Below are 23,789 nucleotides of genomic sequence, written 5' to 3'. Positions count from 1 at the left end.
TATAGTAAACTATAAGCACCTCTGGGGTTGGGGCTTCGAATCCCGCCTCCACCTTGTGTGCACAGAGCTTGCTTGTTCTCCCCATGCTTCTGGGGTTTCCTCCAGGTACTCCAGTTTCCTCCCCCAGTCCAAAGACATGCATGGTAGGCTGATGTAGGCATTTCCGAATTGTCTGTACTGTGTGAATGTGTGTGCGATTGTGTCCTGTGATGGGTTGGCACCCCATCCAGGGTGTCCCTCGCCTTGTGCCCCAAGATAAGTTCCAGGCTCCCCCACAACCCTGTGTAGGATAAGTGGCATGGAAAATAGTTGAGTGGAAAAACAGAAGAACATTTGTGTGGCTTAAAAGGAAGAGCTAGTGGCAAAGGCAGTTCCTCAGTTTACCATGCTTACTTTTCAGAAGAGACATGGCATGATTGTGTTCCTTTGTTTATGCATACTAGGTTTTTGCCTACATGCCGTGGCTCAACCCCAAGTTACTGAGAAGTGACCTTTCAATATCGAAAGGTCCTTTCGATATCGTGACCAGTTGTCACTGCTTTAACCTCATCTGAAAAATTAAAGTCCACTTTCTAGTTCTCTGTACTCTATTGCAAATAAATGGGCCTATTTCTCTCTGTTGTGTTATGTGGGAATTTTAACTGCTTGAGGTTTTCTGTGAGCAGAAAGAGTGCTTGGAATTTAAGACACTATGGTCAGTGGGGGTGGATGGTGGAAAAAAAACATCCAGCATGGAAACAAGCGACTAATTCTCACTTAATAAAAATGAACAATTTCTTGTTTACCAACACAGTAGAGAAGACTTGACTAAGAGAAAGTACGTGTGTCATTGGGGTTGAAGTAGCAGCTGAAACACTTCTGGGTTTTATTAAATCCATTTAACTCAAGACGTTTGTAATCATTTGTCTTTACTCTGAAGACGTTTTTTTTTTTTGTTTTGTTTTTTTGCAGCCACACACCCTCCCCCTTCCTCAAGCCCTCCTTCCAGTACCCTCCTCAGACAGCAATTCTTTTTTCCTCAAGACTTCCCACACACACTCAGAGGGGGCTGTCGGAAGAATTCAGCTGGAGGAATAGTTCAGTGCGAGAAAGCAAGAACGACAAGACTCCAGCTCTACATCTGATTTCACTGTCGGTCTCATTGATTCTTCCTCTGGTTTGGATTAGTGTGTTGTCTTATGATTTGGAGGACCATTTTCAAAGACCATCCTGCTTGTTTAAGGAAAACCAACACACTCCTTGGGTAAAACATTCTCCACTTTGGTGCCTTGGCGCATTCTTCTGTGACAGCAAGTCTGGATCTCCACCATCCATTATTCTCCATTCCGCTGCACAATTAGAATCTTGAATGAAGATGCAGAGGTCGAAGGTTACAATCTGTCTCACCTTGTTTGCACTCTGCTGGACTTTAACATGCTTTGACAACGTGGACGCAGATGGCATCATCAGGCCCGGGAAGACCACCAAAGGTCTCAGAAGACAAGCAGCCACTGCTGAGCAGCAGAGAAAAGAATTACAGTCAGAAGACACTCAGTTGGACGAACCGAGTGCAGATGTAGAGGGTAAAAATGACAAGCCGGGCAGTAAAAAGACACCTGAAGAGGTCCTAGCAGGTAAATAACATCAGCATCAGATTATTCAGTGGTAAAGCATGTGTGCACGTTTAAGCTTGTAGGAGGATTTCCTTGTCAAATGATGATACGATTAATTTCACTGTGTTTTGTCACAGTGACAGATCTGGCACACATTCGTCAGCAAAATAAAACCATTCAGTTTACTGGCACAATACATATTTCCCAGAAAGACAGTGCTGTGCGGGTAGTGAAGGGAAAAAAGATTACAGTTAGGCAGTAGTGAAGGAGTAAATGGTAATCACAGATGGCGGCATAGCCAAGTGAAACATGGAGATAATTCTCCCCATCCAAGCACACCTCCTTTACTCCATTTTGCTAATAAAAGAATGATGTGCAGGGTTTGTTTTTAGCTACATAGGCAGGAAGAGAAACAAGCCTAACGTTTGGTTTGGATTAAGGTCACAACTATCTGTCTTAAATTTCTCATGTGTGAATCTTTTAGGCTAAAAAGGACTGAAAATTGAAGAACAGTCAAAAAAAATATAAAAGGGGGGGGAAATGCTTACTCGATTATGTGCAGACAAGCATGAGATTTATGTCTGTGGTCTGGATTCAATTTAAGACCATTTCAATTCATTTGCTGCTATCATTGTCTGACAGCTGTTTATTAGCTGTAAGACTCTTAAATTCTATCTGAATGGCAAAACTTCAACCACTTAATTGGGAACACCTGTACTCTAGCCAGTAGAAACTGGCCAGTTGAAGATTGGAAAATGTCTGCTAAGTCTGTGCCCAATGTAGCCTCAGATTCCTGTTCTTGGCTGACAGGAGTGGAAAGCAATGTGGTCTTCTGCTGTTGTAGCCTCACGGTTCGAAGTGTTTTTCATTCTGAGGTTACTTTTCAGTTCATCTTGATTGTAAAGTGTGGTTATTTGAGTTACAGTAGCCTTCCTGTACATTACACAGGCTGGTTCAAACCAGCCTAACCATTTTCTTCTGTTTTCTCAAAACTGCCACTCATGGATGTTGTTAGGTACCATTCTGTGTAAGCTCTAGAGACTGTGTGTGAAAGTTCCAGGAGATCAGCAGTTTCTAAAACCCTCAAACCAGCCCATCTGTCAGGAATAACCATGCCACAGTTAAAGACACTGAGCTCACACTTTTTCCCCATTCTGATGTTTGATGTAAGCATTAACTGAAGCTCTTGACCTGTATTTGCATGATTTTATGCATTGACTTGCTGTCACATGATTGGCTGATTAAATAATTGTGTGAATGAGCAGGTGTTCCGGCAAGTGTGTATGCAGTCAAGACATGCTTGGTTGTTTCTTTAGCTCTACACTGGGACTAGAAGGATAATGTAGCTAACAAGTTAAGGAAGCTTAAAGCTACTCATTTAGCATCATGAACACTACATGAAACCATGCAGAACACTGTATGACAGTGTTATCTATAAAAATGGACAAAAAGCTGCAGCCCGAGGTTTGAAGGGAAAATTGTAAGTGATTTAGATGATAATATAATTCCAGTTTGACCTATACATGTATGGCTAAACTATTACTTTAAGACTGTGAAAGTTTTATATGGTATGCGATTAAATTTCTTTATAGGTTGGATGTCAAGAAAAATATAGCTTTTGTATAGTTTTCCACAGACAGGGAACTGAAAAGGGGCCTTTGAATTTCTCTGTAATTTATGTCCTGTCTCTATTGTTTTTGATTTGGTGCCCACTATTTCATATTTTCCCTTTCTTCTGCACAAGATAAGGCGAAGAAAGCAGCAGAGAAGGAGGCCAAAGCAAAGAAGCCAAAAGCCCCCAAGCCCACCAAGGCGCCCAAGCCTCCGAAACCAACAAAGAAGCCTAAACCAACCAAAAAACCCAAACCACCAAAGCCAACCAAAAAGCCCAAACCACCAAAACCTACCAAGAAACCCAAACCCCCAAAACCTACCAAGAAGCCCAAGGTAGTGAAGGCCACCCCAAAGTATGAAGAAAATGAGAAGGCCAGCTCTTCGTCCAAGAAACCAACCCTGGAGGATGAGAAGAAAATTCACACAGAATTTGGATTGGACAAATGTACGTATTGGCCAAAATGCATGATGTCATTCTGTTCACATGTCATGTCATTTTCACACTTCCTAAACTTGGGGTTATGAAATAATAATATGGTCATGTTCACATGTTTATATTCTCTGCAGTATATTTTCTAACCAGGGTTGGCTGGTGTTGATATTAGATGGGAAAAATCAAATATCTATCAATAAACTAAAACTATTATTGAGAAAAGCGTTATATCACAAGATCTATCTCTATCTAAACTTACTATCATCAGTAGTAAGTATGATGTGGGCCTTTGTGATTTCTGATCTGTAAAGCTCTACTGGCTTCCTCTGAATACCAAACACCATAAATGGAAAAGTTCTAACCCTTTCATTCAAACCAAAAGCCACGAAATGGACAGTTCTGTCACCTGTCCTTTTGTGTAATTTGTACTTTGATGTCTATGTGTGCTTTTTTTTTTTGGGGGGGGGGGGGGGTCCCAATGTGGGCTAGAAAGACATCAGCCCCAGCCTCGCTTCTTCATACAGTTACATGTATTGTTGTTGCTGTTGCACTTGGCTCCACAAAAGTTCAAAATGTTGCACCTTTAGACATCAGCAGATAATCTGATGTGCATGTCAAAAATCGTCTCCTGATGTCTTTTTGCTTCTTCTACCTGTTGGTTTCAGACTTTAATACATTCTTACACACGGCTGCATTTAAACATTCAGTTGAAATCTTTTGTTGTATTATAAAATTTACCAAAATTCAAATGTCCTCAAAAGAAGACATATATGCAAATAAGTAAGCTTGTCCAATGCCTTGGTACATGTTGTTCATGTCAAGATGTTCCTGACATGATATTTGACTAATAATGGATTTTCTTTTGTCCTTTTCTTAATTTTCGCTCACAGATCTTCCCCCCAAGAAAGAATATCCAAAGCCGACTTCTATTACCAAAATCCCGAAAGAGCATGACCCCGATTACTGGGATGCCAGATGTATGTTTTTGTGTGTGTGTATTTATGTGTGGGTGTAAACCAGTATTAATTAAACGAGGACTAGGAGCACAGTTAAACTTTTTATATCTTTTATTTTCCTGATAGATGAAGTTACAGAGCCTGATCTCCCGCCTAAAGTCAAGGAGGCTAACCCCATCACTGAGGATCCCAGCATATATTTACCCATTCCGGGTAATCCAAAGATAATTACTGTATGCTAAGTGGCATGGTGTGGGCTGAGATACCTCGTGTAGGAAAACCCCCAAACCTTCAAAAAAGTTTGAGACATAATTACAATTACGGTTGCATGCTGTAATTAGAAACTTATGTGATCAGACAATTAGAGTCAAAACAGAATCAATTTATGAGCTGTGTGTAATTTTTGTCAATTTGTGTGGTTCTGTGTGTGTGTGTGTGTGTGTGTGTGTGTGTGTGTGTGTGCGTGTGTTTGTGTGTGTAGAGGAGACCACATCCACACCATTTGTACCTGCGTGGTATGAAGAATACGATTATTCTGACTGTACGTTTACACCATTTACTTCAGTTCTTTTGTATGGTTAGAATATTTACATTTAAATATTTAAAGCATCATTGTATGCAGTATGTTTGGTTCAGTCTTGCTTTCTCTCTCTCTCTCTCTCTCTCTCTGTAATCAGTGGCAGCAAAGAAGCTGGAGGAGGAGATGGAAAAAAAGCGGAAAGAGAAGGAGGAAAAGGGTCTAAATAGTTATTTATTTATTTATTTATCTCTTTTGTAATAACATTTCATTTGGCTTATTGGTGGTCTGTGTGTTGTGATGTAAGAATTATGCAACGGAGTGCAATAGTTTTAATCATGTGGCTCCCTGTGATTAATGGTGTTTTTAACACAAATAGCAAGTACTTATTTAACCTCTGACTTTTATTTAACTTATGCCTGTTTGTTTGATTTGAATATATGCACATATGAAGCTTACATTAAATATTAAACTCCAATAATCCTCCCAAAACAGCTGAAAAACTCAGGAAAAAATGGGAGGAGGAGGAGGAAGAGAGAAGAAAGCAAACTCCTGTTTATGTCGAACCAAAAAGTAAGTCTTTCCAGAACACACTGTTTATGTAATAATGTCTAGACCGGACAGTGCCACTAATAAATCAAAACTGTATATGATGCAGAATTTACATGTCTGCAAACACACTAGTCACATATGCATTTGTTTTTAAATGGTCTTAGTTATAGTACTTGTGCAAACTGCAATAAATGTCGGTTCTTAGCTTGACTTCCCCCGCAGTCTGTTTCATGTCCAGCTGGAGCGAGGCCTGCAGGCCCTGAGTGAGTCCCAGTGTTGGGTGTTTTAAGAACGAGCCAGCGTTTCTGTTGGCTCACGCTCCATCCTGTTCTCAGTTCAAATGAGCTTCTCGTCCCAAAAGGCCTCTCTCATTCTGTGGTGGAATCAGTTAGTCAGAGCGATCAGTCATTTCTCATCCTACACAAACAGTGACAGGGCTTTTATGACCATGAGCAAAAAGTATGCCTTAGATGTTTAAGTGGGGTTAGTCAAGGGTGGACTTGTGTTACTCATTCAAATGTGCAGGCACAAGCCTGAAAATGCATGACATTGCTTAAAGTAACAACCATGCACACTTTTTATTCCAGTAATGGTCCCGTAATTCCAGTAAAAAGTTTAACTGAAAACAGTGTTGTCTCATCGCAGACTGTCCTCCAATGGGCATGGAGTCGCATCGCGTAGAGGATGACCAAATCTTGTCCTCCTCGACGTCCCATCATGGATTTGCTGCCCAGAGAGGCCGTTTGAATATGCAGGTGCTGACACCAATCCTGCTGTATTGTGCTCTGAAAAAGTATAGGCTCTATTTCTCACATATTTTTCAGACAAACTATAAGATGGTGGGGGAAGGGGGTGGGTGTGCATGGTGGTTTAGTGGTTAGCATGCCTGCCTCTCATCTCCGGGGTTGGGAGCTCGAATCCTGCCTGTACCCTGGGTACGTGGAGCCCGGCTCCCCATGACCCTGTGCAAGGAAAATGGATTGATGGATGAAATCAGAGTGGGCAAATACTACAGTGATCTTGAATTCTCCAATCGGATTGGTCATAAGGCGTAGATTCATCAACAGCAGCTCGGACAGTAATTCCAAACACAAGCCAAACTGCAGGTTTATAATAATGCGCTCATTCTAATACGGTATAATTTGTATAGTAACAACACATACACAGGGACTTGTTTGGCAGACGATTCACATAATATACATCTAATAATAGACGGTATATAACATATAATTGTAGATATGGGGAAGTTTTCTGTAAGGACAGGTTTTATTTAACATTATTTATTTAACATTAATTGGAAGGATTCTGCAGTATCTGCGCTTTGTAACAGTCAGAGAAAAATTTAAGGATGGAAGACACTGCTTTTGTAGTTTGTTGGCAGCATTTTCTGTCTTTTTATCTTCAAGGGAATGTGAAGGAGAAACTGTTTAGAGCTGCTATAACAGAAGGGATAACAGAAACTAACTTGTAGTTATAAATTAATGGAAAGTATAATGTGTCTTTCTTTCATAAATAAAACAAATGCAATCATTGGTAATTTCTTGTGTTATAACAGGAATAGAACACTGTACTGCTATAGGCGGTAAAAGCATCACTAATCCATCATTGATTAATGTCCTATAACGGCATGCCCCGTTATGTTATTCCTTACTTACGGTATATTTCCTGGGTTCTTTTACAATTAATAACCAGTTGTGCTGAAATGACACCCATTCAAACAATAAATCAGGTTTGAATGGATGTGTCTTTGTTCAATCAGCTGACTCTAATAATCTTTTAATTAGGGTGATTAAATTAGAAACCTTTTTCATGCAGGACCAGCTGGTGTTGAATAATTAAATAAAACAATAAATTGTTATAATTTTATAGTAGATATCAACACCCCTTTTTGGGGTCTTTGCAATGTATAGAGGAAATCAGTAAAGGGACCAATACATTTCATGAAACTAATTGACTGTAATTTGACTGAATGGCTGAGAGTTCATCATTCAGTTTTTAATAAAAATGAAACTCTATATTGCTTTATTTATGTCATTAGTGATGTTTATGTCAGTAATGACTTAATATGATCCAGATGTTTTACAGGATTAAAATAAAGCTTGATCTACTTTGGTCTGCTTATTCAGGCTTCAGATGACGAGGAAGATGTTTATGGAGGGGCCTGGTGTGCGGACAGCGAGGAGAAGGAACATTGGTTTCAGCTGGACGCACAGCGAGACGTGGAGTACACCGGGGTCATCACTCAGGGCAGGGACTCTGAAAAACAGTAAGGATCTTTAAAGTTTTTAAATATTCCTAATCGTTAGGTCCATTTTGAATGTTAAGCCAAATGGACATGTGTTAGAATATTTGAGCCATTTTGACAATCATCTAAATCCTGCTAGTAGAGCTGTTCTGAAACATACACCATAACAGCCAAAACATTCAAACCACCTGCCTAATACTGTGTAGGTCCACCTTGTGCCACCAAAACAGCTCTGACACGTCGAGGCACGGACTCCACAAGACCTCTGAAGGTGTGCTGTGGTATCTAACACCAAAATGTTAGCAGCAGATCCTTTAAGTCCTGTAAGCTGCGAGGTGGGGCCTCCATGGATCGGAATTTGGAGGCCAAGTCAACACCTTGAACTCTGCTGAAAGAGGCCACTGCCATTAGTGAATATCGTTACCATGAAGAAGTGTACTTGTTCTGCAGCAATGTTTAGGTAGGTGGTACGTGTCAAAGTAACATCCACATGAACACCAGGACCCAAAGTTTCCCAGCAGAGCAATACCCAGAGCATCACACTCCCTCCGCCAGCTTGTCTTCTTCCTATAATGCGTTTTTCCCAAGAAAACATGATTCATCAGACCAGGCCGCCTTCTTCTTCAGTTCTGATGCTCACGTGCCCATTGTAGGTGCTTTTAGCAGTGGACAGGGGTCAGCATGAGCACTCTGGTTGGTCTGCAGTTATGCAGCCCCATATGCAGCAACCTGACACCATTCTACTATAGCCAGCATTAACTTTTTCAGCCATTTTTGCTACAGTAGCTCTTCGTGGGATTGGATCAGATGGCGTAGCCTTCGCTCCCCATGCGCGTCACTGAGCCATGGGCTGGTTCACCGGTTAGCTTCCTTGGACCTACTAACCAGGTACTAACCACTGCATACTGGGAACACCCCACTGCTGTTTTGGAGATGCTCTGACCCAGACGTCTAGCCATCACACTTTGGCCCTTGTCAAAGTCATTCAGATCCTTACGCTTGCCCATTTTTCCTGCTTCCAACACGTCAACTTTGAGAACTGACTGCTGCCTAATATATCCAACCCCTTGACAGGGGCCATTGTAACAAGATAATCAATGTTATTCACTTCACCTGTCAGTGGTGTTAATGTTATGGCTGATCAGATATCTACAGCTCTAGGTTGTTTAGGAATTACAGGACGATACAGTGAGAAATAAGCCAGCTTTCTAACCAAATGACATTTGTCCTTGCAGTGACGACTTCGTTTCGTCGTATTTTGTAGCCTTCAGTAATGACACTCGCGAATGGACGGTGCTTCACGATGGCTATGCTGAATGGGTGATCAGAGTTCCTTTCTTTTCTTTTTTAACCTCAAGTGATTGATAATGCACATTATGTAATAATTAAGCAACGCCTTGTGTTTCATTGGTATGATACTAAAGCCAGGCTTTATTCATTCATTATGAATTTGACCCTCTAGCTCTTCTATGGCAACGTTGACAAAGACACTCCAGTGAAGACCGAGTTCTCCCAGCCTGTGGTTGCACGATATATCCGAATATTACCCCAGAGCTGGAACGGCAGTCTGTGCATGAGGCTGGAGGTGCTTGCCTGCCCATTGCCTAGTAAGCACTTAGCTAAGGATGAAAGTCACTTTTTCATTTGCTTTAAGGACTGTGCATATAAACAAGCTTGTTTTGAACAGATAGTTACCCGACGGAGAATGACGTCACGCCCACCGATGACTTGGATTACAGGCATCACAACTACAAGGAGATGAGGCAGGTGAGGCCAATGTGCCCCATTTTCATAATGCAAAGTACCGGATTGTTAAAGTTAAAGGGCAGTCCTCCTGTTTAAACATGTGCAGTGCTCTGCTTTGCCTCTTGTTGATCTTTGCTTCTTTGCTTGTTTGCAATCCAACTTCCCATTGTTCTTTTTTTTATGCAGATGATGAAAGTGATAAATGAAGAGTGCCCTAACATCACTAGAATCTACAACGTTGGCAAGAGCTCTCAAGGGCTGAAGATGTATGCAATGGAGATCTCAGACAATCCAGGAGAGCATGAGACAGGTCCAATCCATTCTGTTTATACACAGATGGGTGAGAAATTAAAGGAAATAACAAATAAAGAATGTGCCTTAGTAAGGAGTTACGCCACTATGAGGCGCCAGAACAGCTTCATTACGCCTTGGCATAGATTTGATGTTTTGATGCTAGAGGTGAGCGCTGTCTGGCACCAAATCTCACACAGGTGTTTAGTTGAGTTGAGCATAAGGTCATAGCATATGATTTCCACCATTTTTAACTCATAAAACCATTCAGTGAGCCCCTGTGCCATGTCGATGGGGCAGAGTCATCCTGTTAGAGACCACTCCCATCAGGATAGAATTCGTCTGTTTATCGTAGAATAAAGGTGATCAGTCAGAAGAATTGATTTGTAATGACGGTTCTGTTTAATTTCCTTTCATTCGTCACCTTTCCGTAGCACCTTTCATATATAATTACACTATATGTGCTAAAGAGGGCGACACACATTGACCCAAATATATACAAAATATGAAGTATGGTAAATGCTTGGCTCTTCCCGTCTATATTTCAGGCGAGCCAGAATTCCGGTACACTGCAGGTCTGCATGGGAATGAAGTTCTAGGCAGAGAGCTCCTACTACTGCTCATGCAGTTCCTCTGCAAGGAGTACAACGACGACAATCCTCGAGTGCGACGCCTGGTGGAGGGAGTGCGCATCCATTTAGTGCCCTCTCTCAATCCAGATGCATACGAGCTGGCTTATGAAATGGTATGGCAGGTTCCCACTTTATTAACCCACATTACCATGGGTAACATCCTCTGTAATTCATTTGTTTCCATAATTATTGTTTTGCATTAGGGCTCAGAAATGGGAAACTGGGCATTGGGACACTGGACCCAGGAAGGTTACGATATTTTCCAGAACTTTCCTGACCTCAATAGCATCTTGTGGGGTGCAGAAGAAAGGGGCTGGGTTCCCCGCGTTGTGCCAAACCACCACATCCCCATACCCGAGAACTTCCTGAATGGCTCGGTAAGCACAAGCAAAGCACTTCATGACTATATTTTGAGGTTTCTTCTTGGGCTTTATTTCCGGTTTGACAGTATACTGGTACAATAATTTACTTGCTATGATAATAAGTAATTATGAATTCTGTATTATAGAATTATTGTATTAATGTTAATTCATTTAATACTTGCACTGCAGTTACAGTCTTTTAATACAGGTACCTTTCTCCTGACCCCCTTTTTTATTAATTAAAGAACAACGAGTAATACTTTTATATCAGTGCATTATTACATTAAATCTTGTGGAACGCCCATCATCTTTTTTCCACTTACGTTCTAGCAACTATAAACAGTTTTTCTGGCACCAGCCTCTCTTTTTTTTTTATCTCACTTGAAATGAAAAAGACAAAAAAAAAACAAAAAAAAAAACATGCAGCTGGTCATTTTACAGAGAAACCAGAAAGCACAAGTTTTCTGTCCTGAAGACTTTCTCATCGGGGGAAAACCTGCTGACACTGGAGACTCCTTCCATGAATGTTAAATAAACTAAAATAATATAATAAATTAAAGGCACATTTTAATCTGTTTATTATTAGGCTTGGATTATTTGGAGTGTTACGATACAAATCTCTGTGAATTAGCTCTTACTGTAGAAACGATCCCAGCACGAGCGCGTTCATATAAACTCATATATAATAGAAAATGAATCCACACCTTCTTTCCAGTCAGATTGGAGAATTCGACAACGCTGTGGTATAATTTATAACAATGTACTTGCGAGGAATACTGCATTAGTGACCAGTGGTACAAATCATGAGAACATTTTGGATCCTAATAAACATCTACCATCATCACGTCGTATCCCTATTCGCAGGTGGCTGCCGAGACAAAAGCCATCATCTCCTGGATGCAGCGAACACCCTTCGTTCTGGGAGCAAACCTGCAGGGCGGTGCGAATATTGTGACATACCCATTTGACATGCAGCGGCCACCCCAGGCCACCGGCACAGGTGGGCGGCCAAACTACAACATGAATGAAGAGACGTGGGCGCGGATCCAGAGGCAAAACGAAGGTGCGCTGCGCGAGACTCCGGACGAGAACATGTTCCGCTGGCTGGCCATGACCTACGCTCACAGCCACCTCACCATGACGGAGACGCGGCACGGCTCGTGTCACACCGATGATATCACAGGCGGCCAGGGCATCATTAATCGTGCTAGCTGGAAACCTGTTGTAGGCAGTGAGTGAGAAATAATATGTCATCACTTAAACGTAAGGGTCCCACTAGTGTAAAGTATGGCTACCAAAACCAAACCAAAGCCATTTCTGTCCGTATTTAGTTATTTTATGCACCAGATTTCACATTTTCACTCTGCATTCCCATAGGCATGAACGATTTCAGTTACCTTCACACAAACTGCTTTGAGATATCCATCTTCCTGGGATGCGACAAGTTTCCGCATGAAAGCGAGCTGCCTTTGGAGTGGGAGAACAACCGAGAAGCCTTGCTTGCTTTCATGGAGCAGGTAAGGACTTTGAACTTTTAAGTGTCGAAGTTGAGAGCCCTGAGGGCAAATAAAGTATGAGCTGGCCACAAATGTAATGCCATCATTCATGTCATCAACTAGGTGAACCGTGGCATCAAAGGTGTGGTAAAGGACACTGACGGGAATGCACTTGCAAATGCTACGATATCGGTGGAGGGGATCAGGCATGACGTCAAAACAGGTATCGAAATTTGCTGTATAGAAACGGAGGCCTGTGTCGTGATCAGAGTATACACGTAGTTCCAGTTCTTGGTCCCGTGGTACCCCTGCCCCGCAGGATGGGGATAGCTACTGCAGGACCAGGATTGGAAATGTTATATTTTCAGTCTCGCATCTTGTCTTTAACTTTAGCTCTTGTCTTCCCTGCCCTCAAGCTTCTACAGGTGATTACTGGCGTCTTCTACACCCAGGCGAGTATCGTGTAACTGCGAGAGCCGATGGCTATTCATCTCAGACTCGCTTGTGCATGGTAGGCTACGAGGCAGGTGCGTCGCGATGCAGCTTCACATTAACCAAGTCTAACTGGGCCCGGATTAGAGAGATCATGGCCCAGAGTGGGAATAAACCAGTTCAGGTGGCCACCAGGACCCAGGCTGGAAGCAGAAGCAATGCTGGTCCGAATAAAAACAACCCTGTTGCGGGAGGAAGGGAACGACTGCGCCGTCTGCGTCTGATGCGTCTGCGTAGGCTGCGGATGCAGAGGCTGAGAGGCAACATGACCACCAATGTAGCGCCCACCCCCACCACCACTACCACCACCACCACTACCACCACCACCACCACCACCACCACTCCATTTCCCACCACCACCACAGAGCTGATAACAGAGACCACTGACTCTTGGTTCGACTCATGGTTTATGACAGACAGCACAGATGTAGTGGATCCCGTCGAGCTTGAGCTCCCGGAGACAGAACCAACACGAGACTACACCTTTGAGTATAGAATAGATGATTACTGAGCACATTCACGCTGTGGAACAGAGTTGGGTAAACGCTTTTGGATATTGTTCTAATGAGATTGAACAAAACCTATATAAATCACCGTGTGTTCAACTTACAAAAGTGTTTTGTATTGTCACATGTTTTTATAATAAAAACACCCAGATTACATCATGGTCTGCAGTGTTATTCAGAAAGAAATAAAATAGAAAGACTATCGTAAGGCATACTGAGCTGTTTAAATGATTTTTTAAAATATTTAAAAAAAAAATAAAACTATCATCAAAGTTATATTCATAATTAAGTTCAAATAAATATAAGCCTATTTGAATTAATTGAATTGAATCAAAACTTTAATAACTCAAAAACAAATAGGCAGATACATAAAGTCAACTTGGACCCTGGATGTGTTCTGTGAGTGGAAAGTTTAGGAATAATAATAATAATAATAATAATAATAGCATCGTTAGAGCTGGCCGTGTGGTGCGCCAATACTTGTTAGAGCCGACCGTCAAGGGCACCAGTACTTTTGAGAGCTGGCCGTGCGGGGTGCCAATACTTTTGACAGCCGGCCAGATAAGGTGAAAATACTTCTGAGAGCCGAACAGATCGGGTGCCAATACATTTTAGAGCCGAATGTGTACGGAGGCAAAACTTTTAGAGTTTTCTCTTTAGAGTGCCAATACTTTCGAAACTCAATGCAAGTCTATGGGAAATTTCCGACTTTGAGCTTCCGTAGCGGGAATTCCGGAATTCCGGAATTCCGATCGCTTATAAAAGTCATAGCACACCTCTCCTCAATAAGCCGATCGATTTGACACCTCACCCGTCGATTTCAGACAAACGGTGCGGGACTAGTTACGCGCCGAAAAAAAGTGTAATAATAATAATAATAATAATAATAATAATAATAATAATAAGTATGCCGAATAACAATAGTAGTGCTTTTCAAGCATCACTAATAATAATAATAATAATAACGCCATAGTTAAAAATAAATAAATAGCAGGATATTATTGTACATATTTAAATAATAAACCAATATTAGAATAATATTTGCGCCTAATAATGGAATTTTTAAATATCTGCTCTACAGATATTTCTTAGCTTTTATATCAGATTCTGTCTCACTACTTTTATTTTGTAATGCTCTCCAGCGCTGTCGTATTTTTTTTTCCAGTGGCCGGCTCCCAAATAACTTCTTATTTCACATCTAGTGCACTACATAGGGTGTGACGTCGTTATTTCTTATATTTTGAAGTGGGCAAATATAAGAAGTACCAAGGCCAATTGTAACGCAGCCTTTCCTAAACCGAGACTTCTCAACCAGTTAGCGGCGAAGTTTCACAAACGATTATCTAGTACGTTTATTATCGGTAACGCCGCTGCGAATCGATTACAGTTGTGTTTATATAGATATACATTTTTAAAATTATGCTTTTCCACACTTTTCAGTGACGGGGTCATTGTAATATATTAAAACCTAGGATTAATACAGTTAGGATCCCGGCTAGCCTCGGGAGCTAGCGGCTTCACAGGTTGTTGGCAGTCTGTTTGGAATTAGCTTAATCAAGTTAGCTTTCATTTTCCCAGCAACAAACCTAACGGGTAAGAGTTTAAACGTCTGTATAACGCGTAGTCTGTTGCTCTTGTTGTGAAAATAATAGTTAATCTGTTGCCTTGTGTTGGATTTTTTTTATTATGATTTTTTATATATATATATTTTTGGCTAACTTGCTAACGCTGTGAAATATTTAAGTGACACGTCTACCAGTATTACGACACGCCCCGCCTCCTCAGCCCGGATTGGCTGAAATTAGGATTGACACTGTTCAAGTGAGAGCCTGACCGCGAGGACGCATTATTAGCCAATCACAGTGAGGGAGGCGGGATAACAGGAGCCAATCCGAGCCCTGGAATTTTATCTGAATACGGGTGGAGACAAATAACACACCCGGCTATGCTAATAATGCTAGATAATTCTGTTCTTGAGGAACCTAGCTGGAGTTACTGAGGAAGCGCCACCCAGTAACCTACCTGAAATTAGTCTTTTACCGAAAGTATTTAAAACTACAGCACGGTCACAGGTGTAATTCTGTAACTAACTAATTGAGTAAAATGATTGTAATATAAATATTATTATTATTATTATTATGCAGTTATAGTGAGGGTCACGTGGTCAGTGTGCTTATATGAGAGAGGTTCTGTCAGTGTCATGTTGATGTTTATCTCTCTCTCTTTCTCTCTCTCTGTGTGTGTGTGTGTGTGTGTGTGTGTGTGTGTGTTTTCCATGTCTGCTGATAACCCAAGCTGAATAAGAACCATGAAGCTCTACAGTTTGTGTGTGTTGTACAAAGGCTCGAACAAGGCCAACCTTCTCAAAGCAGCCTACGATTTGTCTCCGTACAGTTTTTTTCAGAGATCCAGGTAGGTACCTGATCTCTTGCCTGTACGTAGGCCAGGGTTTCAGTTAGGACATTTTAGCCCATTCTACCACCGTTTTTCCCCATTGAATTTTCTTCTGTGTTGACTTTTCAGACGGGATAAGACGAGTCTTCCCCAATTTCATGATTCTAAAAATCCCACAAATAATACACCTACACCTCATTACCTTTTTAATACAGACGGTTTTGTGCTTGATCACATGACTGTAATGTATCACGTATAATCCTTTTATACGTATTGGGAATCATTTATCAATCTTTTATTGAAGCCGTGCGTTAAAAAAGGTTAAACGCGTAAGCCGGACCGAACAGTTTAGATTTTTCTTTCTGCTCATGTGTGTACTTCGAAGCGCGCTCTTGAGACAGCTGATTTTCATGTTGCGACGCCCACAAAACTCCATAAAAGGTCGAGTGCACAGAGCGAACGCTATTCTCGCAGTAAATTCACCATCATCTGAGGCGTTATTTTACAGCTGTACGGAGACCGACCGGCCCGTTCTCCATTTATACGGCAGCGTTTCTTTTGTCATAATTAAATGACTCATTTTGTTTGTCTTAATTTATGGGTTTGTGTTGGCTCGCTCCCTTTTTTAAAAACATTTTTTTAAATGAAATGTTCTTTAATTATTGCCGCTAATTGCCCGAGTTGCGCAACAGGAAAGTGTTAGTGTGATCATCTGGAGACTGAAAGTTCCCATCCCGATGATGCCACAGACATCTGTGGCTGTGAGTGAGTGAGTGAGGGAGGGAGGGAGGGAGGGACAGATGGAGTGAGGGAGGGAGTGAGGGAGGGAGGGAGTGAGGGAGGGAGTGAGGGAGGGAGGGAGGGAGGGATGGACGGAAGGACGGAAGGACGGAAGGGATGGACGGAAGGGTGAGGGGTGGCGTACTCTCACTGCGTGCGTGTGCGTAGTTTGTGAAAAGATGACCGGCCATGATGAAAGTCCCCAAGATGCTCCTGTAATGACGACATTACTCCACCTCCCCGTGTAAAAGTGGTCTAGCTAATAATGCATGATTTGTAAACCACATACATATATTTCTATGGAAACATGATTAATGGTGTTCAGCTGAAGTAATTATGATCAGGTCAAAGAATTAAAATAAAAATAAAGCATGAGTGTGCTAAACTTTTGACAGGTAGTGTATCTTGAATCATGTCCCTAAATCTTATCTTTCAGTGTACAAGAGTTCATGACGTTCACCAGCAGCCTGATAGTCGAGCGCACCGGATTAGGAAGCCGCGCGTCCGTCAAAGAACAAGGTTCGTATCGTGAGTAGTGAGTTTGCTGGATGAAGATGAAGCGTTACGCTGGTTTGTGCCTGTGTTTTTTTGCGGATGAAGCTGTTCCAAACCAGTCATTACGCTCGCTCCAGCTGGAAGGGAAACGACTGGGCTGAAGGGTCACATTAATAAGAACAACAAATTGGCCAGCTGATGTTTATCTTCAGCCAAGGACCGAATCTGTCCAGCTGCCGTTGCCTACCACTCAGTCCACTGGTTTCTCTGTGATTTACTGCCTAATGCAGTTTTCTTTTGTACCCATATTGATTAATCAGAATGTGCTGTCAGAAGTGTTTCCTCTTTTAGATTTAAGGCCACGATTTCCTCCTCAGTCGATGCTGATGTGACCGGCATTTCAAGTGCCTTGACTGAGATTTGGATGATGTTGGGTATAACTGAATTAAGCACAGCAACATAGTACAGTTTGATCCACAGCACAGATGATTTTAGAAATAAACTCCAGCTGTCAATTAGGCTTATAATTAATAACGAGATATTTCTAACAACAAGAACAGATTAAATAATAATGAATGAATGAAAAGCAATAAAATACAGAGTTCCCAAATGATGCCCTGTCTGTGGGTTTTTTCTTGAACAATTTGCGCCCCCTTCAGATCTCTCCCCTGGTTGAGAACCACTACATTAAGGTGATGACTTGTTTCACAGATATTCCACAACTTTAAACGTAACTATTCTTGCTAGCTTTGGCAAATTGCTGTGGTAAAAAAAGGTATAAACCACTTTGGGACATGCTGGTATAGAAGAATAATCAACTTTTGATTGATGACAATGCATCTCTTGTACCATTGTCTATTTTCCTAAAGCAGCATGCCTCGTCATGTTTAAGTCCTTACTTAATCAATGTCACCTTTATTTCCACTGCTTATTTTATACGAACAAAAATGCCATGCAGAAAGAAAGACGTGTGCTATAGCCATTGTGTAAAAATGATATTCTTACTTCACAGAATACCTGTGTCACGTGTACGTCCGGAACGACTGTCTCGGTGGAGTCGTGATCGCAGACAACGAGTACCCCTCCAGAGTCTGCTTCACTTTGCTTGATAAGGTGCGCTTGTATGGTTACAACAATGATTTCCAAACTTTCTTAGTCTTTAATTGTCGAGACAGTTTTGTTTAGTGTTTCTTCTCTTAAAGGGGGTCATGCTTTTAACCAAGCTCCAAAAACGGCTTGTTTGGACGTTGCAGGATTTGTGACGTCACACGGGCAAATACGTTTGCATATGACTGCCCCAACAGCAAGACATCGACACTTACTTTTACATCTTTGCACCATTGGCCCCGCCCACTGGCACGCAGTCGCTGAAAACTGTAGTAAATGGAAAATAAAAGCTAAAAGTGTTCTCGTTGTTGCCTGTTTAAACAAATGGTGTTGTGCGTCAGTGGATAAGAATCTCACAGCCTTCAAAGTCACCTTGCAGGAATTGTATGCTTTGTATACTTCATCACCACGTCAGCGGAATGATCTACAGACTGCTGACAATTTAAAGGAAAGCCCAGCGGCGGCTCGGTTATGTGATAGGATACACATAATATGCATATTTTGTAGGCGTGGTTCGTCTTCACGAGGTACAAAGACGTTTCTGTTCTCAGCCTTGTCTGAACTGCCTCCCTTTCAGAAAACACTGCAGAATGTTGTTCAGAATGAGCCCTAAACCAGTCAGCTGTGAGGATTTACCATGTATAGTGTGGTAAAGCAGCTCGGGCTGTTTCACAGCATCTGTTTTTAAATTCGGTTTGCCTCTGTTGCAGGTGTTGGAGGAATTCTCCCGGCAAGTGGACAGCATAGACTGGCCCTCAGGCTCACCGACTACTGTTCAGTACACCGCCTTAGACAGCTACCTGGCCAAGTATCAGGTGAGATGCTTTCATAAGCATTAAAGCCAGAATATATATATGAGTGAACTCAGTATAGTGGAGATGATCACAGTGGTGCTGTTGCATCACGGAGAATAATTTTTCTGTAATCTTATTTATCTACTGGTACCAAGAGTCACTTAAAAAAAAAAAAGTGAATCAAACTGCAAATCTGAAAACACTGAGCAGGCGTCAAAGCCAAGCAAAAATATTTCCCCGTAACAGGTTTGGTTTAGAAAAGTGAACCTTTTAAGTACAAAAAACTAACAGATTTAATGTGTGCATCTACCTGCAGACTGACTCTGTGATGATCATCACACACACACAGCCCTACATTTAGATTGTGTGAAGTAAGAAGACGGTTAGGAAACCAACAGCAGGTTTTTATCATTAAAGATGGGGTTCTCAAACTTTTTTCCAGGCAGAGATCCCTTTAACTGTAATTCCACAAGTTCCACTGAGCCTCTCCATACAGACTAGATTTAATGAACATAATCTACCTATTCAAATATATGGCAAATTTCAAGGCGTACAATTATTTTCTGGCTCTTATTATAGCCACAGAGATTATTTAAAAATTCCTGTTATTCCTGAACTTTCCACGGAACACATTACATACATGAATTAAACCAATTTAGTTCAAGTGATTAGCCAAACAAACTAATAACTAAAAAAAAAAAAACCAATATGCTTTGGTAATGATGATAGGTTTTGATTTCCACCACTGTAGCAAAAACTAAATCCTGGACCCTGACTATGCTTCACAGACTTTGAAAACCACTGCTGGAGTTTAGGATGTTTATAATCACACACCAAAAACATAACGTAACCAAAATAACATAAACGATGCGAAGACAAGTTGCATCATTTATAAATAACCGTTTCATTTCTCCACATGAATGAATTTTGCCTGATTTATTTACAAGTCATTCAGAAGAACAAACTGTTCGTAAACCTGTTGTTATTTCCACAGAACCCGCGTGAAGCCGATGCCATGACCAAAGTGCAAGCTGAACTGGATGAAACCAAAATCATTCTGGTAAGTAAAATGTCGTCACATGAGCAACTCGATAGTCATAATGATTAAAAGGTTTGTTGTATATTGATTGTCAGATCAGTGTTGTAAAGCGAGCGTGAGAATGCTTGTTCCTGTAGAAATGGTTTCAGTTTTTAAGCCCCGCCCAATTATTTCCACCTGCTTCCTTAGTTCAGCACTGATAGTCCATACCATCAGATAATCTTTTTTTTTTTCTTCAATCATTTCAACAAAACATCCCTGTTTTCTGTGGTTAGCTCTGAGATTTGCTGGTTTAATGGAATGAAAAATAATCTGTCTAATGATATTATATTCACACGAGTATTTTTGCGATTATATTCTGACCTTACATTACAAGAAATATCATATAAACAGTTTGTTATATACTAGGACTTATTTTTCCCCCTAGCACCACAGTATTTTTGGTGTTCGTAATACATTTTAACTACAGATTGGCTGATTGCGAACATGGAATTTGATGTTGGTGTTTTTTCTGCTGTTTTCTGCAGCACAACACAATGGAGTCACTTCTGGAAAGAGGAGAAAAGCTGGATGATTTGGTACAGAAATCAGAGCACCTGGGAAACCAATCAAAAGCCTTTTACAAAACGGTTAGTATAATGAGTACAGTACGGCGGCAAATGCTGTCCTCCTTCTTCGTAGCGATTAAAACGTGTGGAATTATACGATCATGTTATATATTACAGTATGTTTTTAAGTGAACAAACAAGTAAGGAATAGACAACGAAAGGGCGTGCCCGTGTAGGAAAATAATCAAAGATGGAATTTAAAAAATCAAATGGTGGTGAACATCCACGAGACAAGTTTGTTCCTGTTGTCGCTTCTGTTATAGACTTGATGAATAGCTTCTCCTCTTCTGTCTCCCGACAAAAGTCAACAAAGTTTTATTTAATCCCTTTATTATTAGCTTTATTGGATTATATGGAGCCTCTGCCATACAAGTCCCTGTGTATGAGCTGTTACCATAGTAACAGTAACGCATTAGAACGATCACATTTAATATAAACTTACTGTTCGTAATACAAAAATAATTTGCGCCTCCTGACCAATCGTATTCGAGAATTCAACCAAGCTGTAGTACGGTTTCCCCAGAACAGCACATCCTGACATTTATTGCTTTTACAGCACAACAGTCTGGCGTTGCTAACGATTTATTGTTTATTAAAGAACGTCATAATTTTTATTCGTTTCTATTTTTTTTTTTTTTTTAAATAAAAATGCAAGAAGTGCAAAATCTGTCTTCATGCCTCCACCACCATGCTTCACTGTGTAGATATTCGGAAAACTTCTTCCATACGAGTGTCTGTGCAAGTTATTACTATGTAAAATGTAACTTATTCGAACGAGCATATATAGTGAACTATGGTCGAGCTGTGCTGTTGTTATAGACAATTAATCAGCACCTTCTGACTAATCGGATTTAAGAATTTAACGGCGCTGTGGTATAACGAAAGTTAATCTTGGTGCACCAACCTTGTATGTGTTTGTATTGTGTCTCTGTCAGGCACGGAAACAGAACTCTTGCTGTGAGGTGATGTGATGAACACGTCGTGACGGATCAGACTCCTGGACCACCTTTTCTTTATCACTGTCCTCTCTCTTAATTCTCTCTGTCCCTCTCCATCGACCTGGACTCAGACACAGAGCAGACACAGCAGTTCCAGAGACCTTATAATGAGTGTTGAGGATAGAGAGAGAATCCCTGATGTTTGTTTTCTTTCCCTCTCAGATGGGTTAGAGGGACTGATTTCCCAGACTACACCACACTTAACTGCACTGTTAGAGGGTTGGCTTTTTCTTCCACGTTCTGAGACCGTCCGCTCAGGGCCTGGTGTCCGCAGGGTTTAGGATGGAAAATGCACAGCGCAAAGAGAAGGTTAAGACATAAAGTCTCCATTGTGCCTTACTTTTAAGTAGCTGTGCGTTCAGTTAAACTGTTAGCCTTAATAATGAACATTTCAAACGATGGGTTATAATGAAAATTTAAAAAAAAAAAGTAGTTTGACATTTTCTTATCTTTTAATACTGGAGAGTGCAGTGATCATGGGTGATCACCAGGTTTCAACGTTAATGTCTTATAGTTTGTGTACTTTACATTATTTTCAAATTGTGAAATAAATTGAGTGCATTATGTCAGACTGGCTTTTACTTTGCTTACATCCGTTGTTCTTTGTACAATTTTAATAAGCGCTTAATAAAAAATATATATTTAGTTATATTTTCACATTCCCAGTTTTATTTGGATAAGCACTTAAGTGTTGAAGGTAGTGATTACGCTTTAGGTAGTGGTGTTTGTTTCTTTATTAATAGTCAAACCTCGAGTGTGGTCTCCTCTGAAATCAGTCCCTTACCCTTGAATGACATTTCATAACAATATATACGGTGTCCTGTTCTCTTATATTCGGACAGAACTAATAAATGTGAAATGTCTATACTTTTAAATATTCTACAATCAGTGTTGAGTCTAGAATCACATCAGATACTCCATCTCTATAACGTTTCGATTCCTTTCTTTACTTTTGGCACAAGCTGAAGTTATAAAACTATTTAATCCCCATATCAGGTATATTAAATTCGCCACGTCCTGAAACGTGTGTCATTTAGGACCTTTAAGGTTCCTAAAACTCCACTCTGTGTTTACGTACATCAGAGAAAGGTTTAATATCAAATATCCGGAGTGCAGTGCGTGTGGTTGATGTTTGGGTTTATTTTGTGAACATTCTTGTGATTCCATGGCGTAAGAAGGAAAAAAAACCCTAAAAACCATGTTTTTGTGATCTGATGGTGTTTTACTTTCTGCAGCGTTGTTGCTCAATCGGTGTGGCTTGTGTGTGTCCCTACGCAATGTAAGGGTTGTATTGTATAAATCAAGGTGTGTTTCCTTGTCAAGAATACCACAAGCTGCTCTGGAGGACCTTCTGAGGTGCCTTTTTTTGGTAATTGCCAAATCCCTGCAGCTCATTCAGTCTTAATTTAAGGCTGACCGGCACCATGTCTTGTGTAGTTGTGTATAAAACTAACTTGGCAAAATATACTCCAATGACATGTACGTTGAAAGTGTTTATAGGCAACGTTTGGTAATATTAGGTATTATATGCTGTAACATTTTTCCCTCTTCAGTTCAGATGCACAGTTAATCTGCTTTGTACTGTAGTTTATTTTTAATCTTATTCCCATCTTAATGTACTCATTGTATAAAAGTATAATTAACACTGCAGTTGTATTGAGTGGGAAAGTTATTTTCGATCTGTGGAAATGAAATAACATCACGTTGCTGAATCTGTGCAGTTGTGAAATTTTTTGGGATTCAGTAAGAACAGTGAAGTAAGCATTGAAAACCGAAATGATGGTTAGTGGAAATCATTGTGTTTTAAACTAGAAAACATCAAATATTACAAAAATACAATCAAATAAAGCAAAGAATTTAGTTTTAGTAAGTGAGAGCAGAAGGCTTGAAGGACAGAATGAAACTAAGCAAATGTCCTGGGTTTATTCCAACACTGAATGTTTTTAAACTTCAGGATACGACTATAGTTTAGTTTTAAGTGATTTTCCTTTCAGTTCTAAATGATTATAATGACCAACAAGTCTGAGACACTGATCTACATGTTAAGAAAAACTTCTTGGAGCTTGTTCTTCACATAAGAATTGAGCGAAGGACGTGAACCTATCAAGGAACAGTCGAGATGATCGCCCATCTCCACAAC

General features: G+C 40.7%; 2 protein-coding genes across 4 annotated transcripts; both read left to right on the top strand.

The window, feature by feature from the left end:
* Positions 1 to 629: 629 nt before the first annotated feature.
* Positions 630 to 13,566, top strand: aebp1a (AE binding protein 1a). The gene is made up of 19 exons (XM_053645921.1): positions 630 to 1,613; positions 3,337 to 3,651; positions 4,530 to 4,616; positions 4,722 to 4,808; positions 5,077 to 5,136; positions 5,273 to 5,332; positions 5,608 to 5,685; positions 6,310 to 6,419; positions 7,791 to 7,930; positions 9,145 to 9,229; positions 9,372 to 9,516; positions 9,597 to 9,676; positions 9,842 to 9,965; positions 10,495 to 10,691; positions 10,782 to 10,955; positions 11,805 to 12,171; positions 12,318 to 12,457; positions 12,560 to 12,659; positions 12,853 to 13,566. Exons 1-19 carry the CDS (start codon positions 1,349 to 1,351, stop codon positions 13,437 to 13,439), a joined length of 3,201 nt encoding a protein of 1,066 aa, XP_053501896.1. The 5' UTR covers positions 630 to 1,348; the 3' UTR covers positions 13,440 to 13,566.
* A 1,137-nt stretch (positions 13,567 to 14,703) lies between these two features.
* ykt6 (YKT6 v-SNARE homolog (S. cerevisiae)) lies at positions 14,704 to 23,361 on the top strand. 3 transcript variants are annotated; one of them, XM_053645120.1, is made up of 8 exons: positions 14,704 to 15,027; positions 15,730 to 15,846; positions 17,045 to 17,127; positions 18,116 to 18,216; positions 18,921 to 19,025; positions 19,999 to 20,064; positions 20,571 to 20,672; positions 21,587 to 23,361. In XM_053645120.1, the coding sequence occupies exons 2-8, from the start codon at positions 15,743 to 15,745 to the stop codon at positions 21,620 to 21,622; spliced, it is 597 nt and encodes a 198-aa protein (XP_053501095.1). In that variant the 5' UTR covers positions 14,704 to 15,027; positions 15,730 to 15,742; the 3' UTR covers positions 21,623 to 23,361. The 3 variants fall into 3 exon arrangements, with proteins under 3 accessions (XP_053501095.1, XP_053501097.1, XP_053501096.1); XM_053645122.1 differs by having other exon boundaries at positions 14,707 to 14,780; XM_053645121.1 differs by lacking the exon at positions 14,704 to 15,027 and adding an exon at positions 15,095 to 15,506.
* Positions 23,362 to 23,789: the final 428 nt, after the last annotated feature.

This window comes from Ictalurus furcatus, chromosome 16 (assembly GCF_023375685.1).
Source record: "Ictalurus furcatus strain D&B chromosome 16, Billie_1.0, whole genome shotgun sequence".
Lineage (NCBI taxonomy): Eukaryota > Metazoa > Chordata > Actinopteri > Siluriformes > Ictaluridae > Ictalurus > Ictalurus furcatus.
The sequence above is the reverse complement of the archived record's forward strand: the minus strand, read 5'-3'. Positions and strand labels throughout refer to the sequence as shown.